The 19,044-nt window shown below is 49.1% G+C and overlaps 1 protein-coding gene across 1 annotated transcript; it reads left to right on the top strand.

Annotated features, from left to right (window-relative positions):
- Positions 1-2,653: 2,653 nt before the first annotated feature.
- Positions 2,654-16,899, top strand: LOC122935360. Its single transcript, XM_044291124.1, has 3 exons — positions 2,654-3,335; positions 6,785-6,925; positions 16,838-16,899. Exons 1-3 carry the CDS (start codon positions 2,654-2,656, stop codon positions 16,897-16,899), a joined length of 885 nt encoding a protein of 294 aa, XP_044147059.1.
- Positions 16,900-19,044: the final 2,145 nt, after the last annotated feature.

Genomic DNA, 19,044 nt, shown 5'->3' with positions numbered 1-19,044 from the left:
AGGGTGATGGGTGCCGACGGGGGGGAATCACAGGATCTGGTGCTGAACAGTGCTGGACGGTGCAGGTGCAGCAGCAGGAAGAGGAGTAGAGAGGAGCAGCACCAATCCGCACCACGGCCAGCACCGCCTCCCCCAAATGCTCGGACTGTGATTGGTGGTGTGTAATCACACCAGCGATCACCGTCCTTTTCCGGTTCATCGGGTCACCGGAGACCTGAATGGACCGGAAACGCAGCAAACCGCAGGTCTGAATTGACCTGGGGTTTGCTGCAATCGCCGATGCGGGGGGGTCACATGACCCCCCGGCGTTGTGACAGGATGCCCCTGTTCCGATTAACCGCTACCGCGCCGAAATGCTTTTTTAAAGTTAAGATGTACAGGTACATCCTGGGTCCTTAAGGATTTGGAAAACGTGGCGTACCGGTACGTCCTAAGTCCTGAAGGGGTTAAAGAGCCTAAAGGGATTTAGTTATCGCCAAATGGGCCCAACCCCGCTCCTATTAGAACGGATGTCTGCTCACCCCCTCCTTTTCTTCTCTCCAGCCCCTACCCTCCTCTACACCACCCAAGCCCACGGCTGCCCCCTTCTGTGACCAGCGGCTTCCACCACTGAACTGCTGATCCTTCAGGTGCATGAGCAGGTCAGTGGATGAAACCGCTGGTCACAGAAGGGCACAGACGACGCAGGTGTATAGGAGATGGGCACCTGCGCGGGGCATGATGATGTTGAGGAGGGATGGAGGAGAAGGGCCCGGATGAGCTTCTTTTGGCAATAAGTACAGCCCCTTGGGCTCTTTTAGCCTCATTTGCATATATTTAAAAACCTGTTTTTCAGGGCGAGAGAAGAAGCATCAGGACATGAAGGTATATTCGGAAATGACATTAGGAGAGCTGCAGCGCGAAAAGAAAAAGGCAGAAAAAAGATGCATTTATGATGAACTGCAGTAATAATCATTCCTGTGACTTGACTGTAATTGTTCGAGAAAAAACTAATGGAAAATAACAGAACGACTTGGATTTCATCTCCTGAAAGGCGTTCTCCATTAGAAGCTTTATTTGAAGAGAAAATAAAACTTGTGAATCACTAGTTTAAGACTAGAACTTAAAGAGGTTTTCTGTAAAAAAAAAAAGCGTCATCACTGTCTGCATGAGCACTTTGGAATAGATTTCTAATAGAAATGTGTTTGCTGTCAGTGAATGAAGACAATCCTCTGCGAGCTAAACACAAAAACAGCCGCTATACGCATCTCTCTGCTCCCTTGCTACAACGTATCAGTCTGGAGTCCAGAGCATTGTCTACACTGGATACAATTGGCTCCGTAGAACCAAAGTTTGTTTCGCCCAAAGTCGCGCGAGACTTCAATGAATTCCTACTGTATTTATATCTGCGTATTGAAACACAATTTAAAGTAGCAATCTGGGCTTTGGTACTGGCTGGTACCTTGGTACCAAAGTCCAGTTCGGATTGCTATTATAAATTGTTTTTTAATACCCAGATATTACTACAGTAGGAGTTCACTGAAGTCTTGCACGGCTTCGGGTGTGAAGAAGTTTGGCTCCCCGGAGCCAATACATTTTAATGCTGTACGGAAACATTTGAAGGAATCGACTTTGGATCTATGATCTTCGGATCCTATCTGGTCTCCCCGCATATGGGAGAATAGAGGTCTCCCTGATCTGCAAACGTGGGCCAATGGTGGAAGCCGCATCTTGATGGAGACTGAAAGGAGAAGTGGTTGACCTTTCTCTATTCAAGTCAGTGAAGGTGCAGAAACCAAAGCTTACAATTTTTTATAAAAACATGAGTTCGCGAGAGGGAGAGAAGGGTTAATATACCCAAGACCTTACCCAGGGCGTCCATTGAGACAGATCTGTCTTTATAATCTCTTTGCATAAACCAGTAGTACATGTGGATATGTGAAGCCTCCTCAAGAAATCCATCTAGTCTAAGACTGTAAACAGTAGGAAGGGAGGAGGGGGGGATGCAGCTACAGTTTGTCTCAGTCAGTGTACATGAGAAGATTATGGAGGAGCAACAGGAAGAAGACATATGATTGGCTCCACCCAGAGCAAGGCCTCTTGCACACAAACTTTTTTTTTTCGTTTACGTTCCGTTTTTTGCGTTCCATATACGGACCATATACGGGACCATTCATTTCAATGGATCCGCAAAAAAAACCAGAAGGTACTCTGTATGCCTTCCGTATTTTCTGTTCCGTTATGCGGACAATAATAGAACATGTCCTATTATTGTCCGCATAATGGACAAGGATAGGACTGTTCTATCAGGAGCCAGGTGTTCCGTTCCGCCAGAAACGGAATACACACGGATGTCATCCGTATTCTTTGCGGATCCAATTTTTGCTGACCACAAAATACTGAAAAAGCCATACGGTCGTGTGCACGAGGCCGAAGAGTGAGGGCAATAAACAAAAAATGAAGTCAGTCCGGACGAGGAGCGCAGCGGTGGGGGAGGACGTCCATGAAGAGGCTTGGCTGGGCAGGACTGGTGAGGAAAGGGTTAGTGGGGAGTGGGGGCGGGAGCGGTAGTGAGGCGCGAGTTGCTTGGGCGACGGGGGGCGTGGCCAACGGAGAGAAGAACGAACGAGGCGGAAGTGAGTGCAGTCTGGCCAGGAGACGGAATCGGAGCAGCATGTCGGCGCCTGGACTATCAGTAGAGGAGATGTTGGAGAGGCTGAGGAGGGAAGCGGAGGTGAGGGGGCCTGGCTGGCTGCAGGAGCAGGTTGGTGCCTGCATAGTTTCACCTGCTCCTGCGGCTTCCCCTAATGTTCGGGCTGCCCGGCCGCGGCGTGGTATTCCGCCGGCGCGCCTAAGCCCTGAAGTCACCCCCCGGGCCCGGCGCCGAGTAGGGAGCCCCTCTGTGGACCCTCGGCGGCGGGGAGCGGCCGCTAGGGCTTCTGCGAGCCGCTCCCGCCGTGGGAGGAATCCCGATACGCGGCGGGGCCCTGTGAGGAGTGGGACGCCCCTTCCCCCACTCCCTGCGGCTGTGCAGCAGGATTCGGGACCGGGAACGGTGGACCGGCCCAGTCCCTCCTTTAGCGGGCGGTCCACTCGGCTGTTTGAGGAGGATCGGGTCCCTCGGACTGCGTTGGTGGAGGACGAATACCGGCGCAGGTCCAGAGAAGATTTGAGCAGCGTGGATGAAGGTCCCCTTGCAGTGGCGGAGGCTCGGTGTCCGGCCAGTGTGGTGCAGAGGGTCGTGCAAGTGGTCCAGGAGGAGCAGCCGTCGACGTCCAGGAGCTATGATGGAGCAGTGTCCGTGCGGCAGGAGTCAGGACCTTCGGCAGCGGGAGTCACAGCGCCCGTGGTGCCTGGTGAGATTGCTTGGGGATCCATGTTTGGGCAGGGTCTCCCGGTGGGTGGGGGGGGACCATGGGGGAGTTTGGTAAGGGTTTGGGGCAGTTGTTAGGGGGATTGGCGGGATGGTTGTCGGGGATGGGAGCTGGTGGGGGGTCTCCGGCGCCTGGGTGGGGAGTGGGGCCGGGGTCGGGGGTTGGTGCGCGGGGGGTTGCGGCTGAGTTGGGGTCGGTGTCGGTTGAGACGCAGGCGGGTGGAGAAGGGGAGGGGCAGAGGTTGGATGATAGGGCTCGCGGTGAGGTGTATGTGTGCTTTGAGGGGCCGCTGGGAGCTCATTTGAAGCAGGAGGTGAGGGAAAAGATTTGGAAGGGCGAGTATGTGGAGATATTCTCGCTGCTTCCGTTAGAAAGGTTTAATTTGGATAGAGGAAAGAAGGACGAAGGAAAAAAAGAGGAGGAGGAGAAGCGGCGGCACCGTTTGATCCCACGGACTTTTGCTAATTGGCTTCAGGCGTTTGCCATATTAGCAAGTGTCATTGGGGAAAGGGCTCCGGAATGTTGTTCGGCGCTTTTTTGCTACCAGGACGCTATTGGGGAGGCGTATAGAGTTTATGGGGGGGTGGGCTGGCTCAGGTACGATGAGCAGTTCCGGCAGCGTAAGCCGGTTAGGCCTGATATCCGGTGGGATCATAAGGATATTGGGTTGTGGTTGAGGGTGACGGCGCCTCCTAGGGCTGGGCAGTCCTTTCGGGGGGAGTCCGGGGGATCTTCCTCGGGGGCGTTGGCAGCGGCATCGGCTAAAGGGTTGTGTTTCCTTTTCAACGAAGGAAATTGCAGATTTGGGGCCAAGTGCAAGTTTAAGCACGAGTGCACGGGGTGTGGGGGAGCGCATGGCGCTAACCGTTGTTTCAAAGGGGGACGGAATAAGGGGGGGGATGGTTCTGGAAAAGGGACGGACGCCGGTGCGGGTGGAAGAGATGCAGGGGTTCCTAGATAGGTACCCGGATCGGGTTGCGGCTGGGTTGTTGGGGGATGGTTTTAGGTTTGGTTTTCGGATTCCATCGGTTGTCACGGCGGGGCCTGTGGTTCTTAAGAATCTCAGGTCTGCGCTTGTTCATGCGGAGGTGGTGACGGAGAAGTTGAGGAAGGAAGTGGAGTTGGGGCGGATGGCGGGTCCGTTTAAAGAGCCGCCGATTGGGGGGTTGAGGGTGTCTCCGCTGGGGGTAGTGCCGAAGAAGGAGCCGAACAAGTTTCGGCTCATTCATCATTTGTCTTACCCGAAAGGTGCGTCGGTCAATGATGGTATAGATCCTGATCTTTGTTCGGTGGTTTACACCTCGTTTGATGCGGCTGTGAAGTGGGTGAGGCGGTTGGGGCAGGGGGCGTTGATGGCTAAGGTTGATGTGGAGGCGGCTTTTCGCCTGCTTCCTGTACACGTGGAGAGCATGGGATTGTTGGGTTGTTTTTGGGAGGGGGAATATTTTGTGGATCGGTGCTTGCCGATGGGCTGCTCTCTTTCGTGTGCATATTTTGAGACCTTTAGCACCTTTTTGGAATGGGTAGTGGTGGAAGTTTCCGGTTGTGCCTCCGTTATCCATTATTTAGACGATTTTTTATGTTTAGGGCCGGCGAATTCCCGGGTTTGTTCTTTGTTGTTGCACACAGTGCAGTCGGTTTTTGCACGATTTGGGGTTCCGTTGGCGCAGGAGAAGACGTTGGGTCCGGTGACGGAATTGTGTTTTTTGGGGATTGTGATAGATACGGAACGGATGGAGTGCAGGCTTCCCCAGGATAAGTTGGTGGATTTGCGTCAGGAGATTGATAGGGCCATTGGGAGGGAGAAGATTAGGTTGCGGGAGTTGCAGTCATTGTTAGGTAAATTGAATTTTGCTTGTCAAATTATGCCTATGGGTAGAATTTTTTGTAGAAGGTTGGCCGCGGCTACGGCAGGTGTGTCGGTGCCGTATCATTTTATCAGGTTACGTAAAGAGTTAAAAGGGGATCTGAGGGTGTGGGCGGAGTTTTTGGGTCGGTACAATGGGAGGTCTTTGATGATGGCGGAGTTGTGTGATAGCGTGGATTGTGAGTTATATACCGACGCGTCCGGGGGGGTGGGGTTTGGTGCTTACTGCCAGGGGCAATGGTGTGCGGGTACGTGGCCAGAGTCGTGGGTAAGTCGGGGGTGGGTAAGAAACATGGCCTTGTTGGAACTTTTTCCCATTGTGATGGCGGTGGTGTTGTGGGGCGAGAAATTGGAAAACAGGAAGGTGCGCTTTCATTGTGACAATTTGGGGGTGGTTCAGGCTATTAACAGTTTGTCCGCATCTTCCCCGCCGGTGGTTAGGCTGTTACAGTTTTTGGTATTGCGTTGTTTGTCGCTTAACGTGTGGTTGGTGGCGGAACATGTGGCTGGAGTGGCTAATTCAGTGGCGGATTCTCTTTCTCGTTTGCAGTGGGAGCGGTTCCGGCTTCTTGCGCCAGAAGCGGAGGGTCTGCAGTGTCCGGCGTGGTTGTGGGCGATCCTGGAAGAGAAGTGATGGGGTTGTTGAGGGATTCGTTGAGTCCGGGTACTTGGAGGGAGTATGGTAAGGCGTGGACGACCTGGGAGGCGTGGAATGGGACGTGGGGAGCTGGCGGAGTGGACGGCGAAGTACGGTTGTTGATGTTGTTGGGGCAGTTGAAGAGTGAGGGGTGGTCGGTGTCCAGGGTGAATCATCTTGTTTCAGGTATAGCGTTTGGTTTTAAGTGGCGGGGGCTGGCCGATTTGACTAAGAGTTTTTTGGTGCGACAGGTTTTGAAGGGTTGGCGTCGGGGTGCGGGCAGGGTACCGGATTGTCGGAGGCCAGTGTCTTTTGAGTTGTTGGTGCGAATGGGGGACAGGTTGAGTGGTGTTTGTAGTTCGGGGTGGGAGCTAGGGCTATTTAAGGCGGCGTTTGCTTTGGCGTTCTTTGGGGCCTTTCGCTTGGGGGAGTTGGTGTGTGGGAGTGTTAGGAGAGCGGGGGGCCTTAGGAGCGAGGATGTTGAGTGGGTGGGGGATAGGTTGCATATTCGGATTCGCAGGTCTAAAACGGATCAGGAGGGTAGGGGGCTGCGTTTTACGTTGTTTGCAGTGCCGGGGTGTAGTATGTGCCCGGTGAGGTGTGCGGAATCGTATGGCGCGAGGCTGGGGAGGGATGAGGTCCCGTTTCTTAGGCATGAGGATGGTTCCTTTTTGTCTCGGTTTCAGTTTCTGGCGGTCTTTAGAAAATGTTTGACGGTTTTGGGGGTGCCGGTCAGGGATTATTCTGGGCATTCTTTCAGAATTGGGGCGGCAACTGAGGCAGCCAGGGTGGGCGCCAGTGAGGAGGTGATTAGGCGGATTGGGCGTTGGGAGTCGGTTCGCTTTAAATCGTATGTGCGGCCTGCATTGTTGTAGAGTAAGGAGGTGGGAGGTGATGTTGATTTTGTCCCCTTTTTTGTGTTCACAGGTCGGATGGCGGCGGCGTTGGTGTGGATTTTGGGGCACTCCTATGTGTTCTGGGGTGCGATTAGAGCGGATGTGAGGTCGAGTGGGCGGCAGTTGGGGGTGAGTCCGGAGTTGGCTACGGTCCGGTGGTTAGGCGTCAGAGGTATGTTGTGGGGCGGAGTGTTGAGGGAGGTGCATCGTTTCGTTCGTTTAGATCGTCCTCCTGATGTGTTGGCGTTACACGTGGGGGGGAATGATTTAGGGAAGCGTCCGTTTAGGGAATTGGTGCGGGATGTCAAGTTTGACTTGCTCAGGATTTGGGCGTTGTTTCCGGGGGTTATCGTTGTCTGGTCTGATATTGTGCCGCGTAAGGTGTGGAGAGGTGCGAGGTCGGTAGAGAGCCTGAATAAGGCTAGGATTAAGGTGAACAGAGCGGTGGGCCGTTTTATGGCAAGGAATGGTGGTGTGGTGGTGCGGCATGAGGTATTGGAGAAGGGTGAGGGTGCGTTTTGGAGGGCAGATGGGGTGCACCTGAATGCGGTGGGTACGGATTTGTGGGCTCTGGGGCTCCAGAGTGGAGTGGAGATAGCTTTGCGGATGTGGAGGGACGCGCAGGGTTGAGGTAGTCAAGCTGCGCGTTCTTGGAGGCGGGGGAGGTCCTTGAAGTGGTGAAATATGGTGGTACTTGAGGATGGGAGGGCCCCGCGGGAGGGGCTGGACTCTCATTGAGGAGCTGATAGGAACTAAGTACGCGTCCATCAGTTGCTGCCTCCGAGCTTGGTTCAACGGCTGGGGGCAAGATGGAGACGCAGGTGTTCCAGTGGTTATAAAGTTATTGGGGCTTCTAGGACCTCCCTCGTCAGGGGTTAACTCATGTTATATTTATGTTGTATTTATTTAATAAACGGCTGCTGTGGCCGATTAAATCCAAGCAGTAGTGTGGTGTGTTTTATTTATATAGGGCTGGGTGAGGGGTGGAGGTTATGGGATGGTTAGGCTTATAGGACTGAACGAATAGCCAATGCCTGCTTCAAGTCAGTCCGGACGAGGAGCGCAGCGGTGGGGGAGGACGTCCATGAAGAGGCTTGGCTGGGCAGGACTGGTGAGGAAAGGGTTAGTGGGGAGTGGGGGCGGGAGCGGTAGTGAGGCGCGAGTTGCTTGGGCGACGGGGGGCGTGGCCAACGGAGAGAAGAACGAACGAGGCGGAAGTGAGTGCAGTCTGGCCAGGAGACGGAATCGCCCACCCGCCCGACCCTATTGGAAGAGGTGGTTGTGAGGTGGGGGTTGTTATATGTCGCGGCAGTCGTGGAGGCGGGGGAGGTCCTTGAAGTGGTGAAATATGGTGGTACTTGAGGATGGGAGGGCCCCGCGGGAGGGGCTGGACTCTCATTGAGGAGCTGATAGGAACTAAGTACGCGTCCATCAGTTGCTGCCTCCGAGCTTGGTTCAACGGCTGGGGGCAAGATGGAGACGCAGGTGTTCCAGTGGTTATAAAGTTATTGGGGCTTCTAGGACCTCCCTCGTCAGGGGTTAACTCATGTTATATTTATGTTGTATTTATTTAATAAACGGCTGCTGTGGCCGATTAAATCCAAGCAGTGGTGTGGTGTGTTTTATTTATATAGGGCTGGGTGAGGGGTGGAGGTTATGGGATGGTTAGGCTTATAGGACTGAACGAATAGCCAATGCCTGCTTCATGAACATTTACAAAAAGCAAAATATCTGATATCGGTGTTCCATCTCCTGGGGTCTGTCCAATGTCTTATACCGTCACATCATCGACTTGAGTTGTCTGAGGTGGGGAAAAAATGACCCAAGGTTCAAAATGTGAAAAAGCCCTAATTTTTTCCCCTGAGGTACCAGCACCGGTGCTGCCCTCCAGTTTGTTACAATGCTCATGTGGCTATATGGGCCGCAAAAGATGCGGACACTGTGTGCTCTCCGCATACGCACTTCCTTTCTGCGGCCCTGCAAAAAAGATAGAGTATGTCCTATTCTTGTCTGCAATAGGCATTTCTATCATAGGACTAGCCCTGTGCGTTCTGCGAAATGCAGAGCCCACGCGGGCCGGTATCCGTGTTTTGCGGATTTGCAATTTGTGTGAACACATACGGCCATCTGAATACCCTTAGCCTGATTCCTCTGGTACTCCGCTCTGTTGTCCCTGATCCCCATGGCTCAGCAGCCTACCACTACTGGTCGGTTGGCCCAGTGGATCCACAGCCACAGGTCATAACAGTCATGAAGCCTGCCAAGGGTTTTCTAGCCTGTTGTGATATTGTATAGAATTTGTTTCTTGAGAAATTGGAGTCCTTCACAAAATTCGAGCAAAGGTAAAGGTGGACGCCTCTGGATGAGGAAGCAGGTTTTGTCAATAATAAAATATCTTAAATTTGTATTTTTTTGGGGCATTTACAATGTCTGATATCTAAAAATGAACCTCTACCACACAGAACTAATCATGGTTACTTGTAGCCTCACATTCGTGAATCCAAGGCCGGGACTCATTATTTTAGAGGGAGGATCTTTGCATCGTCTCCTTTGTAAATAAAAAATAAAATTTTAATATAATTTGCATAATTTCCTTGTTAAATAAAGCAGAAGCCATGATATCTTCCCCTTTCATCAGAAAGACATTAGATTTTCACCATTAGATAAATCCTTGACTCTGATTCCATGCTTTAATTATGCATTGTTAATGAGGCTCCGGCACGCTCACATTTAAGCCGCTGATTTTATAGCCCTTTGACAATGGGATACAGCAGGTGGTGTTTATGTAAATTCTATCCGAAAATGGACTTTATTCGGATTTGTCTATAAAAACTGAAATAATAATGAAGGTATCCGCTGTCTATGTGAGATAATTACCCAGAAATCCTGCCTGAGAGGTCAATTACTAAAATTGGGAAACCAATTGTGTTAAATGGATCCACTCCTCCTGCGTAGAGAGTTATTCAGAGGCCGCCGTGGGACGCTGTGTGGAGCTTAGACCGGTATCACCATAGCCTTGTGCATTCCCTGAACACATATGGATTATCGTTTAATGGCAGCCATGATTTTCATTTAATTCACCTTGGTCAGTGTACATGCAAAATAAGTTCTCACACCAGCCATCAGATAGCAGAGGTAGTGAACTCCACAGTAGGGCCCTGCTTCAAAGCCCAAGCCATATGGCAGGGAACTTCTTGCAGGCCACCTTTGTTTACAATTTCACACCCCATTTAGACAACATGGATCCTGCAGGAAAACCTCCCTGCAGGGGGTCTAAGCCATTCCCCAGTTCAATCAAATCTAGCAGACAGCATGGAACCGGCGTTTTATAAGGAATTATGAATCACCCGGCCATCACAGGCGCAAACCGGATACATATTTGTGTCTTGTGGCCACGATGAACATGCCCATGGTCTTAGTTTGGTGGTGGGATGCCATGGAAGGGAGATATACATATCTCCCTACAGAAACCAAATAATGGTACCATGTTTGGACTCTACTTGTAGCTGGAACCCAGGCAGATCTGTCTCAGAACCATCCCCCTGTGACGTTCTGGTCTGGAGCTATGGGCCCTAATCAGTTTTGTGGGTCCTTGGCTGCCAGCCCAGAAGAGGAGAAGGGGATCCTTCCTAGAGGAGGGAAGAGGAGAGGTCGGCTACAGTTTAAAAGGCTTGTGCCAGCAAGCGGGCATGTCTTTTCTCTGAAGGAGGGTCACATCATGCCATGTGTTTAGAGGGACCTTCAACCAGCTGACATTACTGCCCTCCATGTAAATACAGTAAAGGACTAATCAGAACGCAAAGGAACATTCATCTACCAGGTAACTTACTTGTGCTCTGCGTAATTCTGTGTGTACCATATTACTTGTATTTGTAACCTCAGTCCACTGTATATACAGACGTGGACAAAATTGTTGGTACCCTTTGGTCAATGAAAGAAAAAGTCACAATGGTCACAGAAATAACTTTAATCTGACAAAAGTAATAATAAATTAAAATTCTATAAATGTTAACCAATGAAAGTCAGACATTGTTTTTCAACCATGCTTCAACAGAATTATGTAAAAAAATAAACTCATGAAACAGGCATGGACAAAAATGATGGTACCCCTAGAAAACACAGAACATAATGTGACCAAAGGGACATGTTAATTCAAGGTGTGTCCACTAATTAGCATCACAGGTGTCTACAACCTTGTAATCAGCCATTGGGCCTATATATATGGCTCCAGGTAATCACTGTGTTGTTTGGTGATATGGTGTGTACCACACTCGACATGGACCAGAGGAAGCAAAGGAAAGAGCTGTCTCAAGAGATCAGAAAGAAAATTATAGACAAGCATGTTAAAGGTAAAGGCTATAAGACCATCTCCAAGCAACTAGATGTTCCTGTGAGTACAGTTGCACATATTATTCATAAGTTTAAGATCCATGGGACTGTAGCCAACCTCCCTGGACGTGGCCGCAGGAGGAAAATTGATGACAAATCTAAGAGACGGATAATCCGAATGGTAACAAAAGAGCCTAGAAAGACTTCTAAAGAGATTCAAGGTGAACTTCATGCTCAAGGAACATCAGTGTCAGATCGCACCATCCGTCGTTGTTTGAGCCAAAGTGGACTACATGGGAGACGACCAAGGAGGACACCATTGTTGAAAACGAATCATAAAAAAGCAAGACTGGAATATGCCAAACTACATGTTGACAAGCCACAAAGCTTCTGGGAGAATGTCCTGTGGACAGATGAGACAAAAATCGAAGTTTTTGCCAAGGCACATCAGCTGTATGTTCACAGACGAAAAAATGAAGCATATCAAGAAAAGAACACTGTCCCTACTGTGAAACATGGAGGAGGCTCTGTTATGTTCTGGGGCTGCTTTGCTGCGTCTGGCACAGGGTGTCTTGAATCTGTGCAGAGTACAATGAAATCTCAAGACTATCAAGGAATTCTAGAGAGAAATGTACTAGCCAGTGTCAGAAAGCTTGGTCTCAGTCGCAGGTCATGGGTCTTGCAACAGGACAATGACCCAAAACACACCGCTAAAAACACCCAAGAATGGCTAAGAGGAAAAAATTGGACTATTCTAAAGTGGCCTTCTATGAGCCCTGACCTCAATCCTATTGAGCATCTTTGGAAGGAGCTGAAACATGCAGTCTGGAAAAGGCACCCTTCAAACCGGACACAACTGGAGCAGTTTGCTCATGAGGAGTGGGCCAAAATACCTGCTGAGAGGTGCAGATGTCTCATTGACAGTTACAGGAAGCGTTTGATTGCAGTGATTGCCTCAAAAGGTTGCGCAACAAAATATTAAGTTAGGGGTACCATCATTTTTGTCCATGCCTGTTTCATGAGTTTATTTTTTTACATAATTCTGTTGAAGCATGGTTGAAAAACAATGTCTGACTTTCATTGGTTAACATTTATAGAATTTTAATTTATTATTACTTTTGTCAGATTAAAGTTATTTCTGTGACCATTGTGACTTTTTCTTTCATTGACCAAAGGGTACCAACAATTTTGTCCACGTCTGTATATCTAGTGAGCCCTTAAGGCGATTAAATATATATTTTAATCTTTTGCTGTCTTGTATCTCGATCACGAATCCCCACGTCCGTGTTTCGGCCTAGTTATAAGCTACCGCGGGTTGGTTTCTCACCCTATATAATCCTGTTAGCGGACCGGGCTTATATCAAACGAGAAGCTGGGATTACCCGGGCTGAGAAAGTGCTGTTTCACTGCGGCAGTGAAAAGGCTCTCTCAGCTTGTTGGCTCTCTGTGCCCGCGTGGACAAGAGGAGTCTGTGTAAACTGTACCAAGCTGACCTTACATGCTCCTCCAGGAGGGCATAACGTCACATCTTGGTAACCAGGGACCATACCACGTCTCGGGAGCTCGACGTAGTTGACGTCAAGCGGGCGCGAGGGGTGGTATCCATCACACCGAGCATTAAACCAGTCACCCTCTGCTCTGAAGAGGGGAGGGTGTCTGGTTCATAGGAAAAGGTCAGAAATTGATGGAAACACCACCGAAAGGGTTCAGGAACAGCATGGGGAGGATGTCTGGATGCATCTTGGACTCCCAGGTCGCTGCTGGGAACGATGTTGTCCGAGTAGTACGCCACATTTGCAGACTGACAATAATACGCACCAAACCGAAGATAAAATCTATTTTTGAGAAAAATTGTTAGAAAACATTCTTTCCTGTATATTTACTTGTACATAAAGTGCAAGTGCTGCCAAAAATTACAAGGAAGAGGCTCCGATACAACCTGTATATCACATAAAGGAGGGCCTCATTCACATTGTGGTACAATTGTTCAGGTAGTGGGACTCCTACACTCATAAAGCCTATGCACTAAGTGAAAGGGCTGCCAGAAATTACAAGGAACTGGCACTCCAATACACCCTTTATTACACATAGAGGAGGGGATCATACATAGCATTGACAAATTATGATTGATGGCCTGCTGGTGACCCTCAAAAACATTAGGGGCAAGAGCCTGCTGGTGACCCTCTAAAATATTAGTGGCGAGGGCCTGCTGCTGATCTGACCACCTAAAACATTAGGAGCGAGGGCAGCCTAATAAGCATGTTGATATGATGGAGGAGGAGGAGGAAGAGGATGAGAAAAGGAAGATTTAATTATATACCCTTTTTTGTGGTGGAAGGGGTGCATGGGAATACAGTGTATTCAGTACATTATAAAAAACACATTTAAAGTGCCTTTATGTTCATCAGCATTACTCTGGTGGAATAGAGAAGTCAGGGGCAATCCAGGCCTTGTTCATTTTTATAAGAGTCAACTGGTCAGCATTTTCAGTTGACAGGCGGATGCGCTTATCTGTTATTATGCCACCAACAGCACTAAATACCCGCTCAGACAAAATGCTGGTGGCAGGGCAGGCCCGCACCTCCAAGGCATAGAGTGCCAGTTCGTGCCACGTGTCCAGCTTGGACATCCAATAGTTGTAAGGCACTGAGGGATCATTGAGGACGCTGACACGGTCTGCTATGTACTCCTTCACCATCTTCCAAAACGTTTCCCTCCTTGTGACACTAGGCCGCACATCAGGGTGAGGGTGCTGGCGGGGTGTCATGAAACTGTCCCAGGCCTTGGAGAGTGTTGCCCTGCCTCTGATGAAACTGCTGTGTGTTCCCCTCATCTCCCCTGCTCGGTTGCCCAAGGAACTGAACTACGTACTCTGCCGCCAGCGTTGTCAGCTGGAAATTTTTGGAGCAATATTTTCCCAAGGACCTTCTGGTATTGCACCATTTTGCTAGTCCCCCCCACCACAGGAATGAGAGATGAGTAGTTCTCTTTGTAGCGGGGGTCGAGAAGGGTGAACAATTAGTAATTGGTGTTGGCCAAAATGCGTACAAAGCAAGGGTCACGGGAAAGGCAGCATAACATAAAGTCAGCCATGTGTGCCAGAGTCCCAACAGACAAGACTTCGCTGTTGTCATCAGGAGGATGACTCTCAATCTCCTCATACTCTTCCTCCTCTTCGGCCCATCCTTGCTGAACAGATGGAATAAACCTGCTATGGGTAGTACCCTCTGTAGCGGAGGCAACCGTCTCATGCTCCTCCTCCTCCTCATCATAATCCAATTCACGGTGAGAAGACGAACAGAGCGTGGTCTGGTTATACCCCTGTGTACTGTCTTCCCTTTTTCCACCTCTTCCACATGTGAGGCATCTGCCTTCTTTGTGAGCAGCGAGCGTTTGAGTAGACACAGAAGTGGGATGGTTACGCTGATCATAGCGGCATCGTCAATCACCATCTGTGTTGATTCCTCAAAGTTGCGTAAAACCTCACAGAGGTCAGACATCCATGCCGACTCATCGCTTGTGAATAGTGGAAGCTGACTGGAAAAGCGACGACCATGTTGCAGCTGGTTTTTCACTACTGCCCTCTGCTGCTTAAAAAGTCTGGCCAACATGTGGAATGTGGAGTTCCAGCGCGTGCTCACGTCGCATATCCGTTGGTGAGCTGGAAATTGCAAGTGCTGCTGCAGTGTTGCCGGACCGGCGGAAGCTGTCAATGACTTTCGGAAATGGGTACACACACGGCGCACATTCACCAGTAGCTCAGGCATATTGGGGTAGGTTTTGAGAAACCGCTGAACCACTAAGCTGAACACGTGGGTTAGGCATGGGATGTGTGTGAGCATGCTGAGCTCCAAAGCCGCCACCAAGTAACGGCCATTATCAGACACAACAATGCCTGGTTCTAGGTTGAGTGGCGAGAACCACAGATCGGTCTGGTCTCTTATCCCCTGCCACAGCTCTGCGGCGGTGTGCTGTTTGTCACCTCAGCAAATTAGTTCTTCTCTAATACCTTTCAATACTAAAGCCTGCCTAAAAACAAAAAAACTATTCCTGTCCCTACACTATTTGTCCCTTCTGCTGCAGCTCGCCCTGACTAAGACTGAGCTGAACCACGCGTTGCGGCCAGCCAATCACTGTAATGCCAGTAACCAACTTGGCTTCGGCATTACAGTGAGGGCCAGTACTTCCCCGTACGTTTATTGGCTGCGTAGCAGCCAACAAACATGCGGGGAGGAGACTCAGCACACGCAGTGTTCAGCCGAAAACCGTGAAGTGACGAGTATTGCGATGCTCGAGTCAAAATGGTGTTTGGCCGGGCATGCTCGCCCAACACCAGTTATGGTCCAAGTTATGAACAGGGCAGATCATAGTAAGGGTACATTGGGAACCTACCCCAGGTCCACCAACCCTCTGTTTCCTATCCAGGCCAGTTCTTGATAATGGGTCTAGTTAGACCCCTGGCAGTCAATATCTATGTGGTTGGTGTATAAACTGCTCACCTCTGAAACCCAACCTTTAAAGGTAAGCAGATTTGAACCTATGATACTGACTGATCTGTTCCATGTGCGCTCGGCAGCTGAAGGCATCTGTGTTGGTCCCATGTTCATATGTGCCCGCATTGCTAAGAAGAATGATATTTTAATATGTGCAAATGAGCCTCTAAGAGCAATGGGGGCGTTGCCGTTACACCTAGATGCTCTGCTCTCCCTCTGACACTCCCTCTGCATTTTGATTGACAGGACCAGGAGTGATGACATTTTCACTGCCTAGGCCTGTCAATCTGCTCTACTCTCCTTCCTTGGCCTAGGTCCCAGTGACACAAATCCACCTCTTATCCTCCCCTTATTCCCAGTGGGTACGGCTCCCGTGTTGCTCCATCACTCCATGCAGGCTGTGGTCTGCTTCTTGCCAACATAGCCTCTCCTCCTTCTCTGCCCATAGTGCATGCAAGCTCCATCTCCATCTCTTAAAGGTCCAGCATGCACACCCTAATCTTCATCGGCCAATGGTTGGCCACCTTTTAGGACACCTTCTGCTGTGGGAAGTGCCTGAGCAATAGGTTCCTTGTCCACTACTATCCTGTTTTGTGTGCTGTATTCATTTGTCTGCCCATGTACTGACTTCTGCCTGTTTTCTGTTTTTAAACCCTCCACTGCCTGATCTGACCTGTGAATGTACTCCGTGTTGACCCTGTGCTGCCTGCTCTGGCTTTGGATTGGTTATCACATAGATTGTACTCTGCCTGCCCTCATCTTGTCCCTGACTATGTTTCTTTCTGATCCCTCAGTGCTTTGCGTTTCTTGTTCCCATTCATCAGCTGTCAATCATACAGCGACTACTCCAGGAGTTAGGGACCTGGTGGTTCCCCTGCAGCGAAGTGCAGATCCCTGTGCAGAGGTTAAAGGCTAAAAACCAGGGCTCTGCCAGGGGACCGCTCTTAGGTGTACCTCCATATCAAATGTGAACCTGAAGGTGCACAAGCAGACATGTCAGAGAAAGGAGGTCTGGATAATAAAAGATAGAACAAAAATCAACAACATGGAGCTTCCTGATCTTCACCAGGTACAGGGATAGACATTTACAGACCATAGTGATAAAGGGGAACAACACAAGTCAGTAAATCTTCACTATGGAGAATGAACTTCTCATCACTGCAATTCATGGCTCAAGAAAAATATTATTTTATTCACAACAGCCAAAGAAACGGTCAGTGAATTGATACATATCTGAACTATCTTCTCGTCTCTCCTTGTAGAAGAGCCCATCTGTCTCAAGACAAAGCTCTCGGATGCACCACGAGCATTTAACAGCTGTTAACCAGCAACAATTCTCTCATTTCTGCAAGTGGCAACTTCAGAGTTCTGTATTTTGCCGGCTGTAAATATATTCCCGTTGTAGAAGGTGACACAAATGTCCTATAAATTTGTAGCGCAGAATATTTATATCAAGACAGGACAGATGTTCGCTACCCAGAGAGATGCTCTCAGTCATTGGGAGGACAGAAATGTGTAAGAGCATCAACTCCAGCAAAAATATGTACTAATTGTTGAAAAAAGAGAAATAATAACTCCCATCCTCCACTCCTTCTCTCTTTCATGGCATTTTATTTTCTATTCTTTTCCATAGAACTGTCCATTGCATCAAGTGATGGTTTCCACCTGCCTCTTCTACCAAAGACAAGTGTTAAGACTGAGGTTCCTGGGGTCCACCAAAGAAGATGATTGATGAGGGCTATCTGTCCAAGTTAATCACTGCGCACACAGGACAGGTCATTAATAAGAATTAAATAGGTGATTTGAGAATTATCACATAAATAACAGAACTCGAGGTAAGTGATGGCCTCTCCAGCACCTCCAAATGGGATTGTCTTCTGCTGGACTTTTACCCTCATCAGAGGATCCTCCATAGGAAGATTTTTTTATTCCTCTCTTGTGCTTGAGTCTTTCTAACGAGATGTTAATAATTTCTGTGATGTCCATCATTGGTGCTGGTGTAGCCCTACTGATGTAGCAGAGCTGATTTTATCATTGTCCTGTCTAAATAATGATATCATCCTAAGTTCCGCTAAATGGCCCCAAGGTTCATATCCTTGTGCTGCCTGCTGTTTTGCTGAAGACTTGAACCCAGGATTTGGGCACACTCATTCAGTACAGATAGGAGGGAAGCGGTGGCAGTTGGGGAAGATGTCACAACATGATTTGCTCGGCAGATCCTTGCGTGACATGAGAATGTATGTTCACAGGCAGCAGGATCAACGAATTTCCCTGTAAGAAATCCTCTTGTATGGAGTCATTTTCTGTTTGCAGGTGCAGTACCCCTCAGCAGGGGGTTCTTGCAAATTGCTTTTGCAATGCTTGTCCAGTGCTCTGTTTACCTAGTATGGTTATGGATGGCAGTAACATAGTTAGGCCTCTTTCACACGGGCGTCATGGATTTGGGCCTATTAAGATGCAGATGCGTTGCGGGAAAATGCGTGATTTTTCCGCGCGAGTGCAAAACATTTTAATGCGTTTTGCACGTGCGTGAGAAAAATTGGCATGTTTGGTACCCAAACCCGAACTTCTTCACAGAAGTTCAGGTTTGGGTTAAGGTGTTGTGTAGATTGTATTATTTTCCCTTATAACATGGTTATAATGGAAAATAATAGCATTCTTAATACAGAATGCATAGTACAATAGCGCTGGAGGGGTTAAAAATAAATAAAAAATAATTTTACTCACCTTAATCCACTTGTTTGCGCAGCCGGCATCTCTTTTTTCTTCTTTCTTCAGGACCTGGGTAAAGGACCTTTGATGACATCACTGCGCTCCATCACATGATCCCTCGCCATGGTGATGCATCATGTGGCGGACCATGTGATGAGCGCAGTGACGGCACCACAGGTCCTTTTCCTCAAAGAAGAAGACAGAAGAGCCGGCTGGGCGAACAAGTGGATTAAGGTAAGTTAAATTAATATTATTATTTTTTTTAACCCCTCCAGCGCTATTTTACTCAGCATTCTGTATTAAGAATGCTATTATTTTCCCTTATAACCATGTTATAAGGGAAAATAATAATGATCGGGTCCCCATCCCGATCGTCTCCTAGCAACCGTGCCTGAAAATCGCACCGCATCCGCACTTGCTTGCGGATAATTGCGTTTTTCACGCAGCCTCATTCACTTCTATGGGGCCTGCGTTGCGTTAAAAATCCACAAAATAGAGCATGCTGCAATTTTCATGCAACGCACAAGTGATACGTGAAAATCACCGCTCATGTGCACAGCCCCATAGAAATGAATGGGTCCGGATTCAGTGCGGGTGCAATGCGTTAACATGACGCATTGCACCCATGCGGAATACTCGCCCATGTGAAAGAGGCCTTACTGAGTAACAGAGGCTTGGGTGTGGATCCTGGATGCGCCCCTTGCCGAGTCTAGAGAGTTCTAACTTTGAGTTAGCTACGAGAGAATGCAACTCCATG

The sequence above is a fragment of the Bufo gargarizans genome, chromosome 4 (assembly GCF_014858855.1).
Source record: "Bufo gargarizans isolate SCDJY-AF-19 chromosome 4, ASM1485885v1, whole genome shotgun sequence".
NCBI classification, from domain to species: Eukaryota; Metazoa; Chordata; class Amphibia; order Anura; family Bufonidae; genus Bufo; species Bufo gargarizans.
This window is presented reverse-complemented; position numbering and strand designations above follow the sequence as displayed.

What these genes read in the sequence shown, in the direction of transcription:
- LOC122935360 (XM_044291124.1), top strand. Translation starts at nt 2,654, where the DNA reads ATGTCGGCGCCTGGACTATCAGTAGAGGAGATGTTGGAGAGGCTGAGG. An exon ending in CACAGCGCCCGTGGTGCCTG is followed by an intron (nt 3,336 to 6,784) that starts GTGAGATTGCTT and finishes TTGTGTTCACAG; the next exon opens with GTCGGATGGCGGCGGCGTTG. An exon ending in CCGGTGGTTAGGCGTCAGAG is followed by an intron (nt 6,926 to 16,837) that starts GTATGTTGTGGG and finishes CTCTCCTTGTAG; the next exon opens with AAGAGCCCATCTGTCTCAAG.